This window comes from Nipponia nippon, unplaced genomic scaffold (genome assembly GCF_047370975.1).
Source record: "Nipponia nippon isolate SJK-2023a ecotype South Korea unplaced genomic scaffold, ASM4737097v1 scaffold_24, whole genome shotgun sequence".
NCBI lineage: Eukaryota > Metazoa > Chordata > Aves > Pelecaniformes > Threskiornithidae > Nipponia > Nipponia nippon.
This window is the reverse complement of record NW_028262341.1, coordinates 6,904,463-6,931,036: the sequence shown is the minus strand read 5'-3', so window position 1 is coordinate 6,931,036 and position 26,574 is coordinate 6,904,463. Positions and strand designations below refer to the sequence as shown.

The following is a 26,574-nucleotide window of genomic DNA, read 5'->3' as shown; positions in this document are numbered from 1 at the left end:
TTTGTGTCCCCTGGTTCTCCACATAGGCATGAGCCCTGTCTTCATGCATCAGACACTGTAAGTTCAAAGTGGGTTACAAAGTGCTGATGCATTTCAAAATTATGAGTTTTAAAATGGAGAATCAATGCTATTCAAGATTGTGTTTATAGACCTAGAATTTCTACTAAGATGATAATCTCTCATTTGGGGAAATGAGATCAATGAGCAACGATCAATCTAAATGAGTGCCTGCATTAGGGTTTATTCTTTACCAGGATTTCCTTTTCCGTAAGCTTTTTAACAGCTCTTTATTGTATGATCTCTGGTTAGTTTTTTACTCAACTGAGCTGAGAGATGTATTTTACAGGTGACAGGAACAGAACCAGAAATTTCAAATAAGGTACTTCTTAATATGGAAAGAGTAAGGATTTAATATGTGTTTGTGTTGTTGTGTGTTAGCTGTGGTTTCCACTTAGTTTACTAAGGGCAAACTGACTTTTGCAGGTCTTAGGGCAAAATGCTATGACTTGTGCTACCAAGTGAAAACCTATGGGTCCTACCAACAAATCCACCTACCAAAAGTTAGACAGCTCTTGAATTAGGGGAAGAAAGCTGTAATTTACATGCAATAGGTGAAATAAGTGTTAATATCTATGGTGGCTTTGCCTGTCATGCAGCTATCAAAATAGATTCTTCCCCCAAGAATTCTTATGATTTGAAAGATGTTAGGGTAGGCAAAAGAAATGCACAGAAGAGATCTACCCAGAGAAAGTTACAAGAAACTTATCAAGTATGTTGTGTTAGAAGTATTCCAAACCAGTGGGCAGGGAAAAAAAAATGGGATGTGAATTCTGCCAGATCTTTCAGCTGATAAGAATTGCCATATTCCATTTGTGTGATGGTGTGAAAAGAGATATTAACTCAGTTTGCATGTGGACTGTGACAGAGACTTGAGAGTGTGTTTATGGGAGAATATAAAAAACGTAAGTATTGTCCTGAATTGGCTCCTCCCATTTACATGTCACTATAGAGCTTCATAAGGTCATCGAAGAACAATGTAGAAAAGTAACATTTTAAGGTCCCAGGGGCATTTGTACATGTGTTAGCATGGAGTTGCTCATCCGTGCCCAACTGTGAGCTCCTGATTTTGGAACCAGGCTGTTCATGGCTGGCTAGGGATTTTGCATGGTCTTACACTGTGTGTAGGCATACCTGAGCAGATTATCTGATTTATACGGCAAGGCAGTAGAGTAACCAAAATCGTCTCAAGTTGTATTCAGTTGTCTCACAGACATGAATGAACTGCTTTTGCTCTAGAATGAGTCTCAATATATGTAATCCAGAAAGGCCTGGAGAAATATTTCCAGGAATTGATATAAATACTATAGACATTATCTTCCATTATACGTAAGCAATGAAACTAAATTCCTAATTGAGTATAAGTAAATGTATTCTTAAAAAGGTAAATAAATAAGTAGAACTCCGTTAGTTCTCATCATTGCCTTTTTTGGACCGAAGTTTTAAATGCATCAAAATGCATTTTGCATTTGCTTGATTCAGCAGTGCTTTAAAGGAAGAAATGCTCTCTTTTTTTGCTAGCTTTCCCTGGTAAGAGAGGAAAAAGAAGGTGTTTCAGTGCGCTTTGGTTTTGGGTAACTTGGGACATGGTGACTCTTTCTAGAGTGCATCTGTCTGTAATGTGTTTATGTTGGCATAGGTTACATATTTTCTAGTTCAAGCAAAACTTCATTTTGCTCTTCAGGAGGAAACGTGCAGTTGCTTTACTCCCTTCTCTCTTCTGTAAATTGCATACACCTTAAGTTACCTGAAGCTGTGAAAAGATTAGGTCTAGTGGAAAGGAGAGAAACTACATTTTCATCTGATTCCAAGCACAAATCTACTGGAGAGGCAGCTTTCTTTATAGGTTGTACTTACTTGCTCCCCTTTCTATAAGCAGTGGAAGCATTCAGTTGCTGTTAGCTTGACTTCATCATGGTGTGGCAAAAGTCAACTATTGTCCCAGGATGACTCTTCAGATGTTGGTATATGTATACTAATCAGATAAGTGAGATTTAGAAATCTGCAAGAATAATTGCTGAGGATTAAAAAGAGGGCATGGTAATTTCAATTTGATAAGTTTTTTTTGAGTGTTCCACCACGATCGAATCATCATAGATTATATCCTTTTGCTACATTAAAAAAAAAAAAAGAAAATTGACATGTAAGTTGGTGTTTCAAGTTGACAAATCCGTCTAATTTATGAAATCCTACTTCTCACTTCTCCTCAAAAAATTTAAAACACAGTATCTGATAATTAGTAATGAGGTCTAAACCAGAATACAGTCTAAGTCAAATAGCAAATAGTCCAATAGTAAAATTTGTCAAAATTTATTTTATTGAACAACTAAGGCCAGCTTTTGCATTAAAACTATTTATAAAAGAACACGATGGGCTAACTTTATACTGTGGCAGCTGTAATTTTATCAAATTACAAAGTCCAAAGCCTGCCCTTGTCCCTAAACCTTCCTACCATTTGATCATTTATACCTTTAAAGTGAACAAGCTGCTTCAGAAACACAATTGTAAGTAAAACAAAGCAAATCTTTAAATGATTTTGCAGATTCCCAGCAGAGGCTCATGGCTTGCATAGCCTCCACTGCATATGGTTTATGAACAAGCCTTTGAGGTCTGAATATGAGTGTCATGGTGAGTGATAGACCAAGGTATATGTTAACAGTACCAGTGAGCATTTCTGTGCACAACAGTCTGTTCAGCTGAAAAGAGAAATTTCAAAATACCTTGTGGAACAAGGGAATGCATTATCCTGTCATCTTTATCACAGCAGTCACTAAATGATTAAAGTGCCTGGGAAACCAGTGTCTTAAATAATCTAGTTTGTTATATTTTTGTATGTACTGTTTGTATTATTGTACGCATCTGTATGAAAAAACATCTGTATACAGCTTAGAGAATATAAGTCCAAATATTTGAGTAGCTCGTAATAAAATAGTAATTGATATTTGTTGTTTCTTTTCTTAATATGCATTTTCCTTGGACCTACCGTTACTTTTGTTTTTGTTTTTTTTTTTAACTGACCTTTATTTTATGGTTCCTTAAGTTAATTTATTATCAGTAATTACTTCATTGGCAAACGTAGGAAGACTGTTAGCTTGAAGTGTCTTGAAAAATGAGATTCTAATCAGTGGGTCTGCAAACAGTTCTTTTCTTTTTACATTATCAGATGAAATGCAAAGATTTTCACAGAATCACCAAGTGGCTGAGGTTAGGAGGGACCTCTTGAGATCATTTTGTCCAGCCTGCTGAAAGCAGGGTCACCCACAGCCAGTTGCCCAGGACTGTGTCCAGCTGGGTTTTGAGTGTCTCCAAGGATGGAGGGAGACTCCACAACCTCCCTGGGCAACCTGGTCCAGTGTTTGACCACCGTCACAGTAAAAACCTTTTTTCCTTGTGTTCAAATGGGGTTTTCTGTATTTCAGTTTGTGCGCATTGCCCCGTGTCCTGTTACTGGGCTCCGCTGAGAAGAACCTGGCTCCATCTTCTGTACTCCCCCCATCTGCTATTTATACACATGGATAAGAGCCCCCAGCCTTCTATTCTCCAGGCAGAGTGGTCCCAGCTCTCTCAGCCTCACTTGTATGACAGGTGCTCTGACCCCTTCGTCATTTTTGTGGCCCTTCACTGGACTTGCTCCAGTAACTCCATATCTTGTTTTTTTTTTTTAATATAGTGGGGAGCCCATAACACACCACAGACCACATGTGGCCTCACCAGTGCTGTTGAGGTGATCCTCCTCACCAGAGGGGAAGGATCACCTCCCTCGACCTGCTGACAATGCTTTGCCTCATGCAGCCCAGGAGGCTCTTGGTCTGCTTTGCTGCAACGTCAGGTTGCTGGCTCACAGTCAGTGTGGCATCCACCAGGACCTTCTCTGCAGAGCTGCTTTCCGGCTGTTTGGTCCCCAGTGTTTACTGGTGTATGGTTGTTCCTCCCTGGGGGCAGAGCTTGGAACTTCCCCGTTTCTCCAGCCTTTCCAGATCCCACTGGATGGCAGCATGACTGTCTGGTGTGTTGGCCACTCCTCCCAGTTTTGCATCATCTGTGTACGACGAGGGCGCACTCTGCCCCATCTTCCAGGTGGTTAAAGAAGATGCTAAGCATACTGGTCCCAGTATTGCTCCTCAGTGTAAACTGCTAGTGACTGGCCTCCAGCTGGACCTTGTGCTGCTGGTTGCATCACTTTGAGCCTGGTGATGTAGCCAGTCTTCAGCCTACCTTGCTGTCCACTTATGCAGTCCATGCTTTGTCAGCTTGTTGATGAGGATATTACAGGAGATGGTGCCAAAAGCCTTGTTAATCACTGAATCATAGAATCGTTTAGGTTGGAAAAGACCCTTAAAAATCATCAAGTCCGACAGTTAACCTAACACTGCCAAGTCCACCACTAAACCATGTTCCTAAGCACCACATCTACCCGTCTTTTAAATACCTCCAGGGATGGGGACTCAACTGCTTCCCTGAGCAGCCTCTTCCAATGCTTGACTACCCTTTTGGAGATGTGGAGATGAACACCACCTGCTGCCCCCCCTTCATCCAGCAAGCCAGCAATCTCATCATAGCAGGCTATTGGCTTGGTTTTGGTGACCTCATTTAGAATGTTTTCAGGTGAAAAATACACTTTTTCAGATGAGCAAAGTACAAGTGGGTGCCACTAGGTACCAGTAGCAGGTGAGCAGAACTGCTGTATTCCTGTGGAATTCCCCAAACCTTTAGGTGTTTATATACCTCAGAGGATTGGATAACTGGTATAAACTGCATTAGTAATGTAAAAAGTGAAAAACAAATGACCGCCCGTCTGGTTTTATGGTTGTTTGATGTGGTTTTTCTTCCACACTTCTCTATACAAGCATATTACCATATAATCTTTCTGATTTTTAAAGATTTATTGTCAGTTTGGCTGTTGCGTAGGCTGCTGACTCTTTACAGGTAAGTGGGCTTGCTGCAGAAGTTGGTGAAGCCGCGCTCTCTGCCTAATGCAGTGGCACAGGACGGGACGCCAGCATCAATGCCCATTTGCAGCAGCTGTTCCAGGCCTTCTAGAACTCTCATTGGTCTAAAGATTGTGTATTTGCATTTGCCTCTCTTAAAGATTGATTTATCAACCTCTCTGATATCCCTGCCTCAGGTGATTCTGTTGTGAGCAACATATTGCGAGGAGCATTTTTACTCTCTGTTGGCTAGTAGCATGAAAGTGTAAGTGAAGGGATGGATATCAGTATAACTCAGTTCTAGCAGACTATTTGGTAGATAGTATCTTCCCTGGGAAATTCGTAGATGATCTTTTGTATCTCTTCCAGACTTGCTGCTCCCTATCTCTAGGGTTTGTTGTGAAGTTCTTAGAAGGACAGTTTTGGTTCTTGTGTTTGAAATTTTTGTTCTGATTTGTATCAAGGGCCTCTTCATCCTCACCACCTTTGTTTTGTATAAGAGGCAGGCAGGCATGAGAAGCCTGGTATGCTCATCCTGGAAGATGCACTCTCATGGCTGCTTTTTGGAAAAGTGTGCTCACAGTGGGCAGGACTAGAATAATAATTTCCAAGGCTTCCATGTGTACAGGGAGTAGCTGGTTTCAGCTTTCTTCTCAGCAGGCAGCAAGTGACTCCTTGGTGGTCTGTAGGGTTGTAAAGTAAAAAAAAAGTTGCCTGGAGGCCTGTAAAGTAAAATTGTTATTTATTTTTTAGTATTTTTTTCACGTTTCAGTAGGAAACTCAATATCTCAGGAAAGTGTATTTGATTCCATCTGCAGAAATAATTCATATGGGCAGATGTAATTAATAAGAAATTGAGATGAAGTATGCTGTCACTAGGCAGAGGAAAACAGAGGCATTAGTCAAGGTATAGGGAAATTGGCATTAGTAGTTTAACTCACGTAAATTATTCACACTAGCTGCGTCATAGTTTCGGTACCGTTATTTGTAGTTAACTGTTGTTGCTAATGGTTGTGGTTGCTGTTCTGTCTCTCGGTTATGAAATTAAGGCCCCACAGAGTGAACAAAGGAAAGAGCGCTGGCCCGGTGGCATCCTCCCTGCCCGAGGCTGCTCAGCCTGAAAAATTCTTCTGCTGCACAGAGGGCAACTCAAGTGCTGCTAAATGTGCCTGTGATTAGGAGATCAGGCATTCACCAGCAGTAAACATAGCTGCAGTCTGTGAAATTAGGGAAAAAATGCTATCACATTAAACAAAGTTCTTGGGTTGAAAGAAATACAGTACTTGTCAGTTTAATATTGACTGCAATATGCTTGTATCCTTCTAATCAGGTGTTGTTACAGCGTTAAAATTGCTATCTTTTCATGAACTGAAAATTATTTTCCCCCTATCCTGCCAATACTAGCAAGAGCTATCTCATTAATTCTGTATTAATTTAGAATGCTAAATTGGGAAGTAACATTACAAAACTCTTGTAGGTAGTATTTTCCTTTTGAACGCTGCAGCAAGCTCTGGGAAACAGGGTGCTGCTCATGAAGCTGTAAAGTTTTCTGAAGAAAAATAACACCATCTAAGTGGAACGGCTGAAATAAGTTGTTCCGCTCTTTCAGGACAATGTACAATGCTTTACTCAAATGAGTAGATTAGGGTGTAGTTAATCACAGTTCATTATTTCTTAATATGAGTAAAGAACCTTTTCAGATGGTTGTTTCAAAAGCTAAGTCATCTAACTGAAATGTGCACATGGATTCTGTAGAAAGTGTTTTTATTGTCTGTGTTTATTGGCATATGAGCTTCATCAGACAATGCACATTTTAAACACATTTTACTCAGTGTCACAGGTCCATTGTCTGCTGTCTGATTTCTCATAGTAGAGAGCTGAGACCTCTTCTGCTTTCCAAATAACTGATTTCTCATCCATTGTAATAGGGTTTCAAAAACCAAATCTGCAAGACATTTGTTCATGTAACAATACATCATCATGTGCCTTTAGAAACTAAGGAGAGAGACACATTCTGAAAAGAAAAAAAGGAGTCCAAAAAAAGACTTTCTCCTACCGTTCTGGGAGATGCGCACAGTTGTGCATATGCTGTAGTGTAGGGTGCTCAGTATCATACCTCTTCATCCAAGCATCCATTTGAGCACTCTGGACAGCATTTCTCAGTCTGTACTCATTTCCTTCCCCCCTCTGCTGGCACGAAAGAGAAGTCATCAGTGGATTTGGGGAAAACCCTCAGCGTGAGGACCCAGGAGAGCGGCTGTTGGGACTGGCTGGATGACGGAGGGTTCAGGAGGCATCAGTCAAAAAGGGGATACCTTCCAAGAGCACACCTGATGGGAAATTCAGTGATCTCCATCTCCCTGTTTTATCCACAAGTCTGAGGGACTCGTTGGGGTGAGTCCCCATCAGCAGCATGCCTTTTTCAGCATGTTGTTGTGGTCTTCAGTAGCAAAGTGCTCTCTTTTATCATCATGAAAAGTGACGGCTGTTTTACCATCTTCTAAGCCACTTCTGCAAAGAGCTCTTCCCAGGTGGATTTTGACCACATATAAGAACCTGTCTTTTAGTATTTATTAGTTGGAGCAGATGGGCTTTACTGCTTTGTAGGCAGACAGCAGTGATAGATGACATTGCTTTAAAAAACATACGCCTTACAGTTTCTTCTTTCCATAGTGTTTGTCCTCCATTGCTTGCTTTTCCTCTATGGAAAATACGTGAGGTTCTTTGGAAATTGCCGTTAAATGAGAACAGCAACATATGTGCTACTTAAAAATGAATTCATTGTTCTCCAGAGCTGCAGTCAGGGAGATAACAAATGTTACTATTCCTTTCATGGACCCTCTCACAGCGATATCTGAGTGCTCTGCCGTTCATCTGCAAAGTAAGGGAGAATTATTATGCTGCTTCCAGTGGTCGAAAATGAGGCATAGAGGGATTAAATGATACAGGCAAGGGCAGGTGCATGTATCTGAAGCCACAAAAGCTACACAGATCCTTATCTTAATAACAAAGCCATCACTCCCTATCATTTTTTTAAATAAAACTTTGCTGGTTTAGGGAAAATATATCTTGTAGTAGAGAAAGAAGATGCTTTACTCCTTGTTAATCTGTTCTCCTAAGTTCCTTCTGGGTGCTAGTAGTGAGAAGTCTGCCAAAATATAAGTTGTCTTCACCTGATGGCATGGAGATTCTGGTAGTGTCATATATGTGGTCCCATGTGTGTCATATATATGTCAGTATATGTCACATATATGATGTTTCTGCATGCCATGGGAGTGATGACTTCTTGAGGTTTCTTCTGCACTCATTTCCTATGATTTCTATTATTTCAATGTATCGCATCTCATCCAGGCCTATCAGAACCTGTAGTCAGAGTCTTGTTCCTTAGGTGATTCTGGTATGCGCTCTTTTTTCTTTAGGGGTGATTTTTATTTTTTTGTTCTGAAGTGAATACCAAAAGGATATTGAACACCACCATTTTAAAGTGATAAACTAACCCAAAATTAAGAAAAATGTGTAACATCCTGACCAAGTCTAGTGTGCAGGTTGGCTACTATGTGATATGAGATAACTAATTCCACCAAACTCTTCTGCTTTGTAGCAATGCTGTTGAAGGAAGAATCTGGAATTCTTAATGGTGTTTTATTACAGCCACTAATGATACATATTTAATCAATTATTTCAATGTGTAAAATCACTTATTTCAGTGACTTCCTGAGAGAAGTGGTTTGCCCATTTGGCTGCAGTCTGCTGTGTGCTTTCTGATTATCCCTAAAGTTTAAAACTAGTATTTCAGAATCACACCTAGATTTAAATCTAGACTTGCATATTCCTGGGTGAACTGCACCAGTCCAAGAGGGAGTCCCGAGCATCCAGGGACATCCTTGTGGAATGGAGAGATCTAGGAAGAGAGAATCCATGTTTCCAAATGGTGCTTGTTTCCCATTGGCTGTGGAATATGATGTTTACTGCAGAGAAACCAAACCCTAGAAAACTGAGAACCCATAGACCAGAAACCGCCTGATACAGAGGGATGTTAAAGGAACAGAAATGATTACAAAATGTAAAAGACATATAGAGATTTTAAGGAGAGCCATTTTGCATTCCGTATTCAAGATTCAAGCTAAATTAAAGCAAAATTTTATTCAGTGGGTAGAGATTAAAGAAATTATAATAAAGAGTCATACTAAAGGTATATAAGACTGGATGGGCTCTAATGCCAGAGAAAGAACAATGTGTATCCAGTTGTGGAATACTTATTCAGTTATAACTGAATACTTACTGAAATTCAGTTGGATAATATCTACATTTTTATCACTTCCCCCTTATCTCAATTCCTTCTTTTTCAGCTTCTGATATTTCTATAATGGCCAAGAAGGACTTTTTCTAAAATTTTATGAGATTAGTATCAGGTGGTATCTGAATACTGCTTTTAAATCTCAAAATATCTTCAGAATTAATATACTAGGATAGAAAGTATGTGTTTTTCTTTTATTTTCATGGAATACTTATATATCATTTATTAAAACAGACATTTAAGTTTAGTATTTCTCCACTTAAGGTAGTGTTTGAAAAAAAGTCAGTGCAGGGATGATCTATAATTTAGTGTTCACCAGTTGAACTTTAATAAATAAACCACAGAACCCTTCAGTTTACACCATCATCTGCAGTGGGGGAGGGGGGAGGAAGCTGCTTTCAGTGTTTAAAGATGTGGAGATAGTTGAGTCATTTCCTCTGAATATGTGTTGAAGCATATTCACATATCAAGACTTATCTTACTTTCATTCTGAGTAGCTGCAGTTCACAGCAGCAGTCAAATGATATTTGCACAGAGCGGTTGCTACCAGCTGGAGGTGAACAGTATTACTGAGCAGTTGTCAGCTTAAAAGGCTAATTCAGATTCACAGGTATCTTTGTGAAGCAAAAGATGTTTAACTCACTCCTGTAATACTATTTTAGATAGGTGAAAGCTGGAGGAACTTCTCAATTTGGACGTGGTAAGGTAGGAATTTAGTTTTTTTATAAGGTCTAACATGCTTTGATATAGTATTATATGCATCCTGCTTTAAAATGTAGGTAATTTAAAACTCTTGTTTTGAAAATAATTAAATGTTAGCTTTTGATGGAAACTGCGTGCCCTAAGTGGATAATACAGAACGAGGAAAATTGTTTCTTCAGTTTAGAGTATACAAAATCACACGGAGAGAAGCATCAGTCACTCAAAGGTAGACTAATGTCTGCAGTAGTTTAGAATACAGGAGATTTTCTGAAATCTCATTGTTGTCATTCTTTTGCTGAATTCTCTATGTTATCTGTTTATTTAATTACTTACAGGTTTGGTAGTTTAAAGACTGTCATTCTTCCTTTTAAATTGCTCTCAGATACCTGTCTTCTGCTGAGTAGTTTGTGGATTTTTTACAGATTTTGTGGCTGGAACACACTGTCATTCCTTAATGGCAGTTGAACGTGTCTAAATATCTAGGCAGCACATGATCAAGTAAATCTAGTTTTGACTGTAAAACTGGAATCTTACTTTAAAAATGTTGTTGCCATTTGTATTTAACAGACTAGTGTTACCGTTGTAACGTTGGTCTTTTGAACTGTGAGTACAACAAGCACTAAGGAAGTTCTTCTTAGAAGCAGTTTAGTGTTGTTTTACTGGTAGTGACACTATTGCTGAACTTGCTTTAAAATTGATTCAGAATAATTCAAATGCCCCGTTCTGACAGTTATATTTCCCCAAATTTAAAATACAACTTTGTCATATAATTTAAATATAAAACTACTTCTGAATAACCTAGGTTATGTAAGTATGTGTATAATTGATTATGATTAATATTACGGAAAATTGAATTAGAAATATTTTAGTGTGGTTTTCTATTCTGAAAATGTGGACAGTGTATTTTTAAAAACAATGACTCAAGTGGATTTTTTTTCCAAGGTAATGATGCATGTGGCATATATGTTGGCTTCAGGTATTTATCTCGGTTTGAAATGGAGACAGCTAATTGTTCACAGATCATCTTTGATATGGATGTGACACCTGTCTTGAGTTCCCAATTGAGTTATCCTTCAAGTGCCATGTTTGACATAACTTGCAGTGTAATTCTGCACTCTTCAGGCAAGAGAGAAGATTTTTGTGCGTGATATTGCCAGTTTCTCTATAGATGATAGAAATGCTAGTTGTCAAAAATTAGGATAGTGCTGCATCTGCCTGAGACTTAGTCTTTGGGAAAAATAGAAAAAAGAAATGCAGACATGATTTTAATGCTTCACAACTTGATAGTTTTAGGAAGTTAAGGTTTATTTTGGACAGAAAAAACATGTGATTTCTGTATTTTCAGTGTATTTTCATCCCCTTACGGACTGCTTTTATTTCTCCATTTACTTTGTGCATGCATCATGTGTTCATGAGTGCAAGTGCATGTGTACTTGCAAAAATGCGCTCAGACAGCCCATGTAACTTCCAATAATCTTCTTAAAACCAAAATGGCAGAGGAGTGCTCATTATTTTTGCTTGTCCTGGGAACTGAATAATTCTGCACAGATGAAAGTCAGATCTAATGTGTTTCATGATGCTTTTCATTTATTCTGCTTAAAGAAGCAGGGTTTTTTTCATTTTTGAAAAAGATTATACTCTTGGGATTTTTAAGAGTGCAGGTAAATCCACTCTCAAGTGCATGCAGGAAGCAACTTCATGTTTATATAGTCATACACAATATGTCTTGCTGTACCTTCGAAAAGAATGGATTTCTTTACAGAAGACAACTGGAATGTGCAGGGGAAAGGTTTAGGTTACAACATATGTGAGCACTGCAGCATAAATGCAAGGCATATATATAGGCTTGGAAGTGTTCAGGGTTTATGCATATCTTGATATCTTGAACATACTTTGCTCTTAAGTCATGGAGAGGGTGGTAGTTTTGAATGCCAACTGCAGCACTGCCATACCAGTCCAACCAGAAGTGGAAGGCCCAACAGCACTTTGAGGAAAGGTAGCTGAGGTCAGAATATACTTTATTTATCGTGATATTTCAAAGCAACAGAGAATCACAGAATGGCCGAGGTTTGCAAGGACCTCTGGAGGTAGCCCAGTTGAACCTCTTGCTCAGAGCAGGGTCATCTCAAGCAGGTTGCCCAGGACCATGTCAGAGCAGGTTTTGAGTATCTTCAGGGACACTCTCTGGGCAACCTGCTCCAGTGTTTGACTACCCTCACACAGGAAAAATAGTTTTTTCTCATGTTTAAGGTGGAATATCCTATATGCCTCTTCTGTCACAGGACACCACTAAGAGCCTGGCTGGTTTTATACACAAGGGTAGGACTCCCTTCTTGGATAGGAAACTCATCTTCTCCAGGCGGAGCAGTCCCAGCTCTCTCACCCACTCCTCATATAACAGATGCTCTGATCCCTTCATCATCTTTGTGACACGTCATTGGATTTGCTGCAGTATGTCTGCATCTCTGTCGTACCGGGGAGCCTCGGCACTGCAGATGTGGCCTCATCAGTGCTGAGTAGAAAGGGAAGAAGTGTTGAGTGACCTCCTAAAACTGAAAATAAGCTCTTGAAACAGGAGGAGGGGTCATGAAAAACTCCCTTTAATTAACTTTTTCTAAGGTTTTATTATACACTCGAAATAATTTTTAAGTGTTACTCTCTAATCAGTTTATCAAGACCCTTTACACATTTAGTATATTTTTAAAATTACCTTTCAGTTACAGGTGATCATTTTGTAAACACCTGTGGGAAATTCTGGTAACTAAAGACTGAGGCCAGTAATCCGCTCCACGTTCCCATGGGATAAGCTAGCTTGTTGGTCACTTTTTTCACAAGTAAGGTGAATAATCTGATAACAAAATTTGCTCTAGAAATATTTTGCATACTATTTGTTATTTAGTAATTAATGAAGAGTGGTATTCTTCTTCCTAAAATAATCTCTGGAACTAAGAGTAAACCTTTCTCCCTTGTGATTGTAGGTTTTCCTTATAAGCAATTTTTGCTCAATTGCCCTCTAAAATAAAAATAGATGAAGGGGACAGGGTTGGGAATGAGATTAGGGAGAAGAATGCTGCAACGAATTTCGCAGACTTGACCAAATTGCTTTGAGTTTCAAAGTAATTCCCATTCTGTTTAACAGTCCTCCTTGAAGGGATTAACCCAGGTGGAGAAACCACCGAGATGCACATATAGCTAGGTCAAATGAAGTATATCAGTAATGGTGCAAAGAAAGCATCTCCTCTGGGAGCCCACTTATATTTCTAATTACCTGGGAATGTCCATGGGCTTTCTAGCAAGCTGTCTGCTTGTGGAAGAAAATCAATTCTTCTTACTCTGCTGTGTTTTGGGCATATGCCACTACACTTGGACTGAAGAACTTCCTAGTCAGCAGCAATGAATGAGGCAAATCTGGAGCTACCACATCCAACATGGATGCATTAGGAGAAGGAGTAATTCCCGGGGTAAGCCGGTTCCTTCTCCAGCTGCAGCTTGAGCTGTCCCTGACCTCACTCGTTCTTAAAAATCTGTCATTAACAGTCAGTTGCTTTGCTTATTTCTTTATTTTCTATTTTACCTTGTGGAACTGATGTTAGGTCTCCCGTCGTAGGACTCACTGTGAGGCTAAGTGACAGAAACACAAGATGTCGATTTCCTCTCTGTCCGATGGGATGTCAGTGTGCCTGTGGTGGGATAGCGGGTCCTCTGCCTGCAGCTCAGACCTGGGATGAAAGACTTCAGCAGAGGCTACTGGTCAACAGTCCGATGGAATTTATGGCAGGTGTTTGGGGTGTGGAGAAGAGGTATCTGTCATTTCAGTTTCTCCTGGGACCTTCACCAGGCTTTGTCCCGTGCTCCCCTGGTGCTGGCAGTGGCTGGGCAGGGACTGTGCTAGGGCAGCTGTAAGATGGAGCCCTGTAGTGTTCATATGTTCTTCCAGGGAGGATGAATAATCTCACAATATTTATGTGCTTCACAAAGGTGGCGAAGACCAGATGATGTGAACAACAGACACTGAAAGGAAGGACATGTTGCCTAATACCAGTGCTGATACTGGTTCTCCTGAGCTGAGTGGTCAGGATGCCTTGTGGGGATCTTGCCACTTGTTTGAATCCACATTAGCAGAACTGGCCTGTTGGTACTAGTTTACGGCTTTGTCAGAAGACTTCAGTTGATGGGAGTGTTTATTCCAATGGTGTTGACTGTACATGCATTTTCAGCTTAATTTTCTAGTATCATCCATCCACGGTTAGCTTCTCTGGTTGTAATGATGCTGGCTTTGTGGGCGCTCACAGAATATTTTGCTTCCAGAAATTTCTCAATTACTGTGCCAATATTCTTATTTTACTCAAAGATGTTAAAGCAAATTAATCTTCTGAGAGTTGTGCATGATGATTTTTGTGATAATGGCACTATTTGCATTAAGGAGGGAACCAAAAACTTTTTAATAGTATAAATTCATGAGAGAAGGTGAGCAGTTGCCTCCTGAAAGATGACAATCAGCTATTTTTGTTCTCCCCATTCTAGGAAGACTTTCTTCAACTAAGAGTTGATAAGTATGATAATGGTTCATATGTGCTTCATTATTAATCGTGTCATTTAGGAATCGTTTCCAGCACTTGCAAAATTTTGGGTCTCCTTGGGTATCATTGTAAGAATAGACTATATTTACAAATTCTTAATGAATCAGGACTATATCTCTTTATGAGTTGAGAAGGGAAACATCTTTCTGAAGAGTCAATTCTTGAACTATGAGCTGCCCCCATAAAAACATCAAGGGCTAAACAAGCTAATAACTCAGATTGCCTCATCTATCTCTGGATGACAAAGCTGTGGTAACAGACCATGCTGTCTATTGGGCACTATCGTAAGGTCTTCAGTAACTCATGGAGGAGAATAGCAATGCTGCCTTGTACACCCACTAAGAAACTGTTTGCTCTAAGACTGTGGGCTGTCCACACTTTTCAATAAATGAAGTTCTCTTAGATTGTGTCTTACTGAAAAACTGTTGGAGGACTGGAAGAGAACTTGCATCAACCTGAAAGAGAGGCAGCTTGTCAAGCAGCCTGAGAGGGAGCAGTTACTGATGGCATTCAGTACAGACTCCAGAAAACAGCTGCCACTGGCGCCCGGGACAGTTGATAGGCAGCCTCAAGTTAACAGGCCTCCAGGAGTTATCAAAGGCGAGGCATCAGTTCCCTGCCAGAAACTCGGCCATTGTAATATACAGCTTAATAAACATTTTACATCTATTTAGAAAAAGAACCTGTCACTGGAAATTACCAGAAGAAAAGAAGTAGTAAAACTTTTGAGGAAAAATGCTCTACATTTGCTACTGTCTCACCTGAACAGCTTCGTCATTACTTCACGGGTCAGCAGACAGGCATTCTGTTGGAAAGCTGCCTGCATTTCATTTATTTTTCTTCGGCCCTTGATTAGTTTTTTATGATGGGAGGGGTTTATTCTGGAGCTGGGAGTGGTCTTGTCACTCTCTGATACTTGACAGAGATGCACTAGGTAATGCCCACAGGAAAGCACTTTCCCATTTTATCTGGCATTAGGTGATACCAGCCCCTAAGCAGATGTGTGCACTGCTGGAAACTTGTGCTCTGTGGTGGATACCACTACTCACAAAGTTATTATTAAAGCAAATTAGCTACGACATGCTTGGCCATTGCAGCTTCTGTCTACAGAAAGCATCCATTAATTTTTTTCTGTACGTAAACAGTTTTTGGGTCAATCAAGACACTGGAGTATTTCAAAGTATCATGCAACAGTTCTAGGCTTTGCTGTAGATAGGAAGAAAACCAAATGACTTAAGTAACAGCTTCTTTCAGACTGTTAAGCCTAATAGTATTGCACATCTTTTCAATACAAAAGACCTACTTTTTGTCATATTCAAAATTGGGAACCTTGAATTACTCCTTAGCTGGCATCTTGCAGGCAGGCTGAGGTTCTCATCCTCTAAGATGCTCAAATATGGACATTTGGATATCTTTTGGAGAGATGACTGCAGAAAATGTGTGTGTAGTCATTACTTGCATCTCATTCTTGTATCAAAGGTTATGCAGTAGACGTCTGTGTTGAATTAAGGAGCTTTCGTGAACAATATAATATCTGAAAGCCTGTGGGGGTTTTTAGGAAAAAAAAATAATGTGCATAAACGTATCAGAAGTAATACCCAAATTAATACCCATCTCTTAGATGTTTATAGGCTTTCCTAATGAAGACCAAAGATGACATGGTTAGCACTTGCCTGTCCTCATTACGACTTGTTTTTTTCTAGGAGATTCTTCTTTGCCATTATTTGTTGCACTGCTTACACTGAGTTTTGGTTTAACTATTTCTGGACTCACCAGTTTACCTGTTGTTGGTAGGAAGCGTTTCTGTGAGCAGCTGGTATAAAGACTGTGAAAAATCATGCAAGAAAATACCTTTAAAGGAATGAGGACAGTTAGACACTCTTGGTCTTGTTTAGAGACTTAAACCTTCAGTAGCGGAGAATCTTACTCTGGTTTTGATTGTGGACTTGACCTGCATATGGGTTAAGATGAATTTAATTTCCAGTTTTTGGAAGCGTTTTCTTCAGATCAGATCAAAGTGATCTTGATTATAATTGCTGCCTGCAAATGTCTTTGCCCCATTCAGCTGAAGTCCCTGGCGACTAATTATACTTGTGATACTATATTGAAACCGTGTGGCTGTCTTCAGTACGGTTACTAGTTTCCATGCAGCGAGGAAAGATAATTCTGGAAAGGTACTTATAGTACATTCCAGTAGTACTGGTTTAACTGGAGAAGTTGTGTACTGGGAACATGTCAAAACCAGTTCTTCCTGGTTTATATCTTGCTTCTGAAAAGCAAGTTATTTCTGGATGCCAGAAAAGAAAGTTTTTTCTTGTGCTTTAATAGAGAGAATGCTAGGTAACTATATGCAGTCAGGAATAAATTATTTTTCTGTTGACATAGCTTTCAGGCTTACATAAATAAGCATGTGAATTTTATAGGCTGTAAAGGCAAAGCAATTTACATAATGTATTTAGAAAATGTTTTCCTCGAATACACACAAAGCTTCCGTTTATACTGGATGTTGCAACCATGTTATGGGTAAATGTTTTTCTGTTGCTGTTAGTTTCCTGAAATGATAGTTCACAATGTCAATTTTTGCACAAATTAAAACATAAGAAGAGCTCAGTGCTGTGAAGGGAGGGAGGGCTGGTAGTCCTGTGTGTTTGGTTGTATTCAGATATGTGTCCTTTTATATACATGTCTGCAGGGTTAGGGCCGCTTTTGTTGAATGCTTTGTGTAGTTTGCTGCTGATCAGCTAAAAGTGTGACTTAGAAATGTGGGTATCTTCTGTAGAAAATAGTTTTGTTTTAGTTTAAAAAAGTATAATGTTTCCTTATTCTGTGTCACAATGGATTTTTTGAAGAGAAAGCAATAGGAATACTCTAGCCATTGTGCTGATCTGCAGTTTCAATTAGGTGTGTCAAATCAGAAGTGCATTGATTTATCTAGCATACCTACATAATTTATTCCTGATCTCCCCTGTAATGTTATTCAGAAGGGAATTATACAAAATCCATCCTTCCCTTCATCTTCAGCAAGCACCTTTTCCTGAAAAGGCACCTGCAGTGGTTGGGGAGGCTTTCGTCCTATTGCGATGGACTGTACAACTGCTGGCAAGGCCACAGGGGTTTCTCTATATCAGCCCCACCACCAAAGCTGTTGGAGAAGAAGCTACTCTGGATGTGCTATTCCCTGGTTTAATGAAGAAGCATTGTCGGCGAAAAAGGTGCTAAACAAAATGGTTCCAGAGCAAACCAGTAAGTTGTAACAAATCGCTTTGTTCACAGAGCAAAATCTAAGTGTTAAATGAGCTGAATTTTTAGCAAAACCATGTTTAGCTAAAAGTAGTAGCTATACTGGAGTGCTGGGCAAAAATAAGGTATTTAAAAATTTTAAAGACAATGGATTGATACTGGTATTTCTGTACTTACGATCCTGATCAAACTCCAGTTACAAATTCATGACTCAGTAGTGGAAATAAAAATATAGTAGTTTTAAACTGAGGTATTCTACAAAAGAATTGCTCATCAACAGTAGATTAAAAAGCTTTGAATTTATCAAAGCAGTACCAGGCAAGAGGAAACGAAGTGGTAAAATGTCTTTGGACTTTCAAAAAAACTGTTACACAACTTGTTACAAAGAGGTGGAGGCAATATACTTGTAAGGATGAAAAGAGGAATAAAAGTTGGAAAATGCAGCACAGAATTATCTGCCCTTACATATATATGAAAACAAAGACTTTCTTCAGTCCTTGAAAAGGTTACAGTCTAAACCCCTGTGCTTACAATTTGTTGTATGTATGTGAACTATTGTGTCTGTGAGAAACACTGATAACCCCAGAAGGATTTGGCATGATAACAGCAGTTGCTTTTCACAGAAGAGAGCAGATGAGAGCTTTTAATTTGTGATATAACAAGGGAGGATAATAACATGGGGGGGGGAGGGTGAGGAGGTCAGGATGGAGTGTAACAGAACTGGGAAGGAAGCTCTGGTTGCTTTATTCAAGAATAAATTTATAATCTTGATGGAGACGGGATTCTTTGTTTTTATTTTCTATTTCCTTTACTATCTTAGTAAAGTGATGCCGCAGTAAAATTTTATAGTATATTTGAATGAATAAACTCAGCAAACTGAGTTTTCCATCCCAAAACCAGGATATGGAGGCAGATGGAAGGAGGAAAAACTCGGTGGAATCTCTTCTGATTGCTTTGTTAATATCAATATCAGTATTTGTTTGGTTTCCTTTGCTGCCAGACAGGGTTAGTGCTGCAACTGAAACAAGTGATTTGAAGTGTACTTCTGAATACCAAAACTTTAAAAATGTTAATATGTTTACATCTTTTATTATTCTTTCTGCATCTATTCATTACATTTTCAGAAGGAAATCTAGCAAGCCGTTGACAGTAATCAGTTTGATACTGAAAATTAGCATTTGCTTTTGGATGCTTTCAAATAAAATCAAAGAGCAACAATTAGTAGAGATGTCACCAAAAATATTCCAATTATTCTGCAGATGCAAATGGTCAGTATTACTATTTGATTCTGAAGGGTTTCCTTTAATAAGCAGATTAAATACCTCTTTCAGCCATAGCCAAAAAGCTCAGGAAAGGGGCTTAATCTTTTATGCACTTGTGACTATTATTTAGCCACAGTGTGTTTCCTGACAATATAAACTAGATGGTTACATTCAGAGCATACTGACATATAAAAATATGTGTGTGTTTGCGTGATTAATGCTAGCTTTAAAAATGTCTTTATTCTGCAGAAACAATCTTGAATTCATAGTTCTTTGTAATCGAGACATTTCAGACTAGCATGTATGCACTGTTGTCATTATGTAATAAAGAGCACGTATGCAAAATACGACTTTAACAGTTCATCAGTACATTTTATCCAATTCAAAATCTTCACAACAATGGCTGAGGCTTTTCACTTTCATTATAAATACTCATATCTTGTCTATGGGAAACATCTGTTGTAGGACAAGCTTTAACAGACAGTCTCATCTGAATCACATACATGGTTAATCAAAAAGCACATTATTAGTGCATATCAAAAGCTACTAATAATTTCTGCATATTTCCAATAATATTTAAAATCCAAGAATGTTCTTTTATATTGCTGTTGAAATGAATTCACATTATACTCCTGCATTTTTATCTAGGGAATAGGGAAAATAGAATGAATGCAATCAAGTGAGCGGTAGAACTGTTTTCACTCAGAAGTTCATCAGTTCTTTCTGACTTGCCATCAACCAGAACACTAGCATACAAAGTGTTGTTTAGGACACGGTCATCATAGCTCTTAAATTAGATAAGTAAATACTTTCAGTGAAATTAAAAATTGCTTGTCACTTGACTTTATTGTTGTACCCTTTGCAGCACAGTCAGTTCCCATTAGTTGTAGCAACCAGGAGTTGACAGCCACTTGGACATTCAGAATTCCTGAATTTCTTGCAAGCCGGTGTTTCCAAAGCATGAAGCTTTGACAAATGAAAATGAGCTGAAGAAATCAGTTTGAGGCAGGCAGTAACTGGAGTGGAAAATTCTGCTTATGCAACATTGAAGACACACTTACGTTACTTCAAATTTTTTGGTATTTTTTTTCTGTTTGAAAGCTAGTAGTATTTCATGCCATGCTGTGAACCCTTGACTGTTGATGTTCTGCTGCTTCCTCCTTGCAGGACACTTTGCTTTAATTTCATCTATTGTATGCAATTATGAAAGGAATGCTGTTCATTTCACCATCCCATTTCCTGACAAGGACCCCAGCACAGGGGCAGTAGGTGCAGCCAGATCTCCAGTTTCAATTGTCATTCCTTTTATATGACTTATGTTACGTTTCCCTTTTCCTTTGTCTACTAAAGGAAGTGTTGATGCTGATGCCTTTATTTTATGCTGGAAAAAAATAAGTGCTTTTTGCTTATATTACCAGTGTGTTCTAGCAGAATATTGAAATGGAACAGCAAATCAACACAGCTGTAACCTGTTGCTTAAGTGACTCAGATAAGAATGCTACTTCCATCTAGTTTATATGCCTTTCCAAAATATGCTTTTAAGTATAGGAAAATGTTAGTTTTGGGCTGTATTGCTAAAGATTTTTTTTTTTTTCCCTTTTTGGAAAGGGGAGTGTATTCCAGGTATAGATTGGGTTTTTTTTCCACTGCTGAATATTTTCAGTTTTGGCATTGAACAAACTATACAAAATGTGAAGGTCTGTTCCTCTGAAGTGGTAGTTGTTTTCCACAGCAGAAGGTTCCTTAAATCTCTTATAACCCCTGAATTGCTGGCACAAAGTCGTGCTAGGTTATGGTATATAAATTGTACGACAGCAGCAAAGCCATTGATTTCTCAGGTTGGTTTAGCTGATGAATTGTTAGAAATATTAAGAGCTTTGAAGGAGAGTGTTGGTATTCATGGTGGTATAAAAGCATGATAGATAGTTTTCAGTGGCAAAAATGGGAGTACCCTTCAGGGTCTCCATCTGGGAGAAGTTAATGAGTTAGTCTGAAACTTTGCCGTGTGGTTTGTAAGCACATAGCACAAACGACGTTGCTGATTCTTATCTTTTAGCCATAAATTGCTAGTTTGACTTCAACTGATTTATCCCTGACTTAGGTAATGCCTAGTGACCAGAATCAGACTCACTGTCTTTTTGTTTCATAGTGTTCTTTTTAACAAATGGTGAAAAATGGTATGATGTGGGAATGGTGGTGATTTTAGCCATCCTGTCAGTTTCAAAATGGTGTCATTTTTCTTGCATGCCGAGATGGACCTAGGTTCTGACCAGTGAACACTTTGTATGGTGGAAGCTTTGGCTGTACAAAAAATTAGATAGCTTTTTCCTTTATTACCGGTGTGCAGCTACTTGCATGTACCTACCCATCAACTAGCTTACAGTCCTTTTACATGCTCGACATTAGTACAGCTGTAAAAAATAGTTGGTTCATCTAGTTGTTAAGCTGCTAAATCTGGAAAACACAGTGAAGTGTCTCTCGTGGTGTGACCAACAGAGGTGGAAGTACTTGCCTAACTTTTCACATCAGTGAATCACAAAGGGTTTTGCAGTGAACAGCTCCATGACATAGCTGCAGCCAGAGTTTCCAGCTGCTCTAAAAATTTTCTAGAGAAAATTCAATTAATTTTTTCTTTATATGCTGCAGAAATGGGAGTTTTTAAAAAAATGAAAACCTTTAATTACCCTTATGACAAGAGTTGGAGATTTGTGTCAACTTTGGTAGCAGAAACTTCTCATGGATACTAGTCGCAGGCATCAGAAAACTAATTTTTTTCAGTGCTAAGTTGCACAGACTCTTCACATTGGTTTTTGCGTGGCAGTGGCACAAGGCCTGGGCAAGGGCATGTTCCTCCTCAGCTCCCCTCGGTCTTGTATGTCTCCAGAATGATAAACATCTCAGTATGTGTCTAAAGACCAGAGCTTCTGTAAAAGTGAGCCAACATATTATTTCACATTGTTAGACTGTCCTGGTTTCAGGAAACTTCTTTTCTTGGAATGTAGAAGTTCAGAAGATTTGGTTTTGAAACTGTTCCATGGTTAGGGCAGTTGTAGGCTTTCATGAATGCTCTCAAGTTTCTTCTCCAAACATTTCTAACTTTCGTTCATTACTGCAGACCACACCGAAGTGGTGCTTTGTTTTTAATTAGTTGCCATTTTAACTTTTGAACTTGTTAATTAAAAAAGGTGGTTGAAAAGCGATTTATTGGTAGTTGCATTTATTATGAAAACCTCTAATTTTAATTGCATACTTCAAGTGCTGCTGTTCTGATGCAGAAATACTGGTTGACTTTTTAATACTTAGGGATGGTTAATATCGATTTGCTTTTTATTTCATTAGTGTAACTGTTTATGTCCTGTAGACTTGTTAAATTGCTCACCTACATGTTTCTAGCTTCCTTGAGCAGCTCTCTGAAAAACTAATTAATGTAAACATTAAAAAGAAAGTGAAGTTCCATTGCAAGAAAAAAGGAAGGAAAAGCTTTGAAAAGAAACTGAGAAAGGGAAAAGAAAGGAGCAACATGGCACTGTTGAAATGAAGGAATTTTAATGTAGAGCTTGTGTTGTACCTCAGAGGGGAAGGGAGAGGGGGATGCCATGAGGAAGGATCAGGGGGGAGGTTATAAATGTTGGGAGTCACCATGTTTCTTTTGGGTCTGCAAGCTTTTGTAGAAGGGCAAGAAAGGGGAAGGAAAATTTTGGTGTTTATTATTTACCTCACAACGCAAGTTTCTTCTTTCGCAATGCCTTGATGAAATGCTGGGGCCTAGGATGAGGCTGAGGATTAGGCTAGTATGCAATTTTTTCCTTATTTCTGTCTGGACTAGATACTAAGCATTGCAGGGGTGGGGTGGAAATTCATTATTGTCAACCTTGTATCCTTCTGCGGTCAATGCATTAAAAAAAAAAGAAAAAAAGAGGTGGTCAGTGAGGCGTTAGTCATTTAAAAGAAGGTGGTGGGTGCCTTCCGCAAGAGTCTTGCAAGGTCTTTTGGTAGTTTCAGACATGCTTCAGCAGTTATTTTACAAGGACAAAATTAGTGTTGAGAGATTTCAAGAACACCACTCCCTGCCTAATCAAAGCTCATCTTACCATTTTCTCTGAAGTGCACTAGCTTTGAACCGTTTCATTGCTGTGAAAGTGGTGAGCATCTAAGTATGCGGTTTGGCCAGCATTGTACATATTGCAGCTAAGATTGATATGCTGGGGCTCAGAGCTGTGACTCTGGAATAAGAAGAGTAAACCACATGTTAAAATGCCTTTATTGTGTGCATTCCTTCATGCTTCAGATTTATTATTACCTTAAAAAGAAAAGGGGAGTAGTAGGAAGAGAACCAACTAAAGTTTCTTGTTGAAGTGGTATAGCACTTAGTACACACGGTCTCCAAGACGCTTCTATCATGCTGCTTTTTTTTTTTTGCTTGCAGAGGCCCCATAATCGCATAATAAAATATTAATAGCGCTGGTCTTAAAAGATTTAGTTCCTGTCATGAGAATATGTAACAGTGGTGCTCTGTTTGTATAATATATGAAGCTCCTGTATGTACTGTGAATGTATAATAGATACAGTTGTTTTAGTCTTAAAATTAAACGTGGTGTTCCAAGCGTGCACTGTAATTAGATGCTATTTACAGAGATGTGTTAAAAACTATTTTGCAAAAGCTTATACATACTAAGAAATATAATTTCTCTCCTTTGTCATTTGGGACAGAAATGGGGTTACTATTCATGCCGTCCAGCGAGTTGCCTTCATTCTGACTTCCCTTTTTTTTTTTAAATTATTTTTTATGATTTCATTTGTACAACTAACTAAGAATCTTACCTTTGCCCTGGCATACAGACAAACTAAGAAGGCATGTATTACAAATGAAGAGATACAGCTGCATTTCATGTCTTTATAATTTTTTTTCCCCCCAGTTTCCCCCATAACTCTGTGGAAGAAAACACACATCTTGCAAAGTAGAACAGTAGCTGACAAAATTGTAACTCATGTATGTTTATTCAACGCCTAGATTGTTACTGTTGAATAAATACAGAGTTTGAGAGTACTGGTAATGACTAGTCCAAATAGTACTGTAAGGTCCAGGTCTGTTTTTTCTTACTTATTCTGCTCTAGTGGGCCACGAGTGTATGGGAATGTAATTAAAAATGGAGGTTGCCATAATAAATACAGGTATCAAAGAATTATTTTTTGAACCACCTTTTTTAATTAATAAATTTAACGATTGAGATGTGAACTAGGGTTTTTTGGTTTTTTGTTTTTTTTAAAAAAGGATGCTCAGGAATTGTCATACTGATGCTGTCAATGAGCGGGTTCCTTGATGTTGGGGTATTAGCTCTGAGGTGGGGGAATGGGATATGGCCTTGTCTTAGTTCATCAGGATGGTGATACCAAGGAAAAATATACCTTACATGAAACTTTTAGTAACATTAGTTATTGCTTTTTTTTTCCTTTCCCCTCCAGAGAACAAATCTGGTTGGAACGAGTAATGCAGATTTTCCCTCTGGGTATCCCGGAATGTACCAGTTGGACATTACTCTAAGAAGAGGACAGAATTTAGCAGCACGGGACCGTGGAGGTAAGCATGCCAGTAAACACTGCCTTAATGTTTGGGAAGTTACAGGTCCATTGGGTAAATTCATATGAGGGTATTAAAGTTACAATTAAGGTTTGCATTATAAGTGTGTTAGTTAAACTCTGCTTAAAACTATGTAGAGGTTCTTTGACTCAACAGCACAAAGTAAAAGGAGCTAGGGCCAGCTAAACCCACAAAGGAGGAGAACTAAGATTTAGCGAGTATTGGTTTGATTCTTATGCTAGCTTATTTTCCTCTATTTTTGAATGTTTCAAACTAAAGAAGGTGTGATAGATTCACATTAACCATGCAGATTTGTGCTGTCTTTCTCACCCAAGTGCTGTCTTGCTACTTACTTTGTTTCCTGACTGCTTAACGGATAAATACTGGAGCCATGTTTAAAGACACCAACAGCAAAACCCCTCTATGGGACGAGTCCAGGCTTTACCTGTTGGTCAATCTGCTGATCACATACTGGCTTTTTATAGTCTGCTCTTAGACAATGTACCACACCCGTAGTTCAGGCATAGAAAACATTCCTAAAAGATTATTTTGACCTGCGGGAACACAACAGGCTGACTCAGTGACTGTACGTGCAACTGCAGGTCATATTTAAAATTAGGTAAGTCAGTAATCCACTTCCTGAACAACAATGTGAGCACAATAAATCTGACTAACAGCCTATTTTGGATTTGTTGTAATATATTTCTTGTGAGAGAGAAAAAGCCATAGTAGAAATTTAACTGCAAAAACAGTATTGCACAGGACCTTTCCATGCTTACCTGGTGAAGTTACTTGACCGATTTCAGATCTCAGATATGGTATAGAAACCTAGAAGGCTGTTTATATTGATAGGAAATTACTCCGCTGGTATTTATGTCACTGAAACTGAAATCTTAATATACTCACTGTTGCAAGAATAAACTTTTATGCATATTCTTCCTCTAGTTATATTGATATTCTATCAAGCTTTGCCTGACATTCATTAAAAATAGATACTCAAATGTTTTCGTTCCATAAGCTAGAAAGACTTGCCCAGTTTCTGAATGATAAGTGCTGTAATTCAGTCATATTCATCATTCATATTATTTATAAATGAACAAAAATGTGAACGTAAATGTGATTATTTTTATGCATGGAAAACATCTGTAATTTTTTTCCCCATAATACAGGAATCTAGGTCTAGAGTAAAAAAAGGATAGGAGATCCGTCTCCTAAGGTGAAATCCCAGGTTCTGAAATGGATACTAGGTGCTGTATGGAATGTGAAGTGCTTTAAAAGGTCAGTTCAGAAAGCTGCTGCTCGAGCAGCAACGAAACCTTCTCAAGCTACGTGGGAGGCAACATGACAAGAGTGATGTTTCCGCAGTACTTATTAGTCCTAGAGCCCAGACACTCGGGTTGCACTGCACGGTCATCGCCCACCCTGTTGTGGAGCCTGTAATTCACTTTGGATGGTATACACCTGTCGCCTTTCAAAAGGCTGAGCAAGTACTGTTTTTTCTTCTGAAAAGATGCTGGGGAAGAATGTAGTTGTCAGGCGCTGGTTTCACAGAATAGTCTCATAGCTTGAAATCTTACCAAAAAAGTGAGATGCCTGGGTTACTTTCAGCTCCCTTTCTGAATTTTTTCTTGTCCCTGAAAAAGCTCAGCTCTCCCATCTTGGGGAACAAAGAGAGCGTTTTACCAAGCCACTGCAAGCTTGTCAGGAAGGAGAATGTGCGTTGCGTCTTAGTGAAGTGTAGAAGATCCTTCAGGCCAGATGGGGAGCTACAGATATGCTCCCTCCCACATTGACCAGGTTTCAGATCTCAGCTGGGTTTGGGCTTCCAGGACTGAGCCTTTGTTTCTTAAGGGGAAAATACGGAAACAGTACCTTGTAATGGGACCCCAAGCTAGGACCCATCCACTCATGACAGTGTCTTGGCTGTCAT

The 26,574-nt window shown here is 38.9% G+C and overlaps 1 protein-coding gene across 3 annotated transcripts in view; it reads left to right on the top strand.

Moving 5' to 3' along the window:
* MCTP1 (multiple C2 and transmembrane domain containing 1) overlaps positions 1-26,574 on the top strand; it is a 282,391-nt gene that overhangs the window by 82,466 nt on the left and 173,351 nt on the right. For all 3 annotated transcript variants that reach the window (XM_087761501.1, XM_087761499.1, XM_087761500.1), the window contains exon 2: positions 24,530-24,644. In XM_087761501.1, coding sequence (XP_087617627.1) covers positions 24,530-24,644 — 115 coding nt within the window. The remainder of the gene's footprint in view (positions 1-24,529; positions 24,645-26,574) is intronic.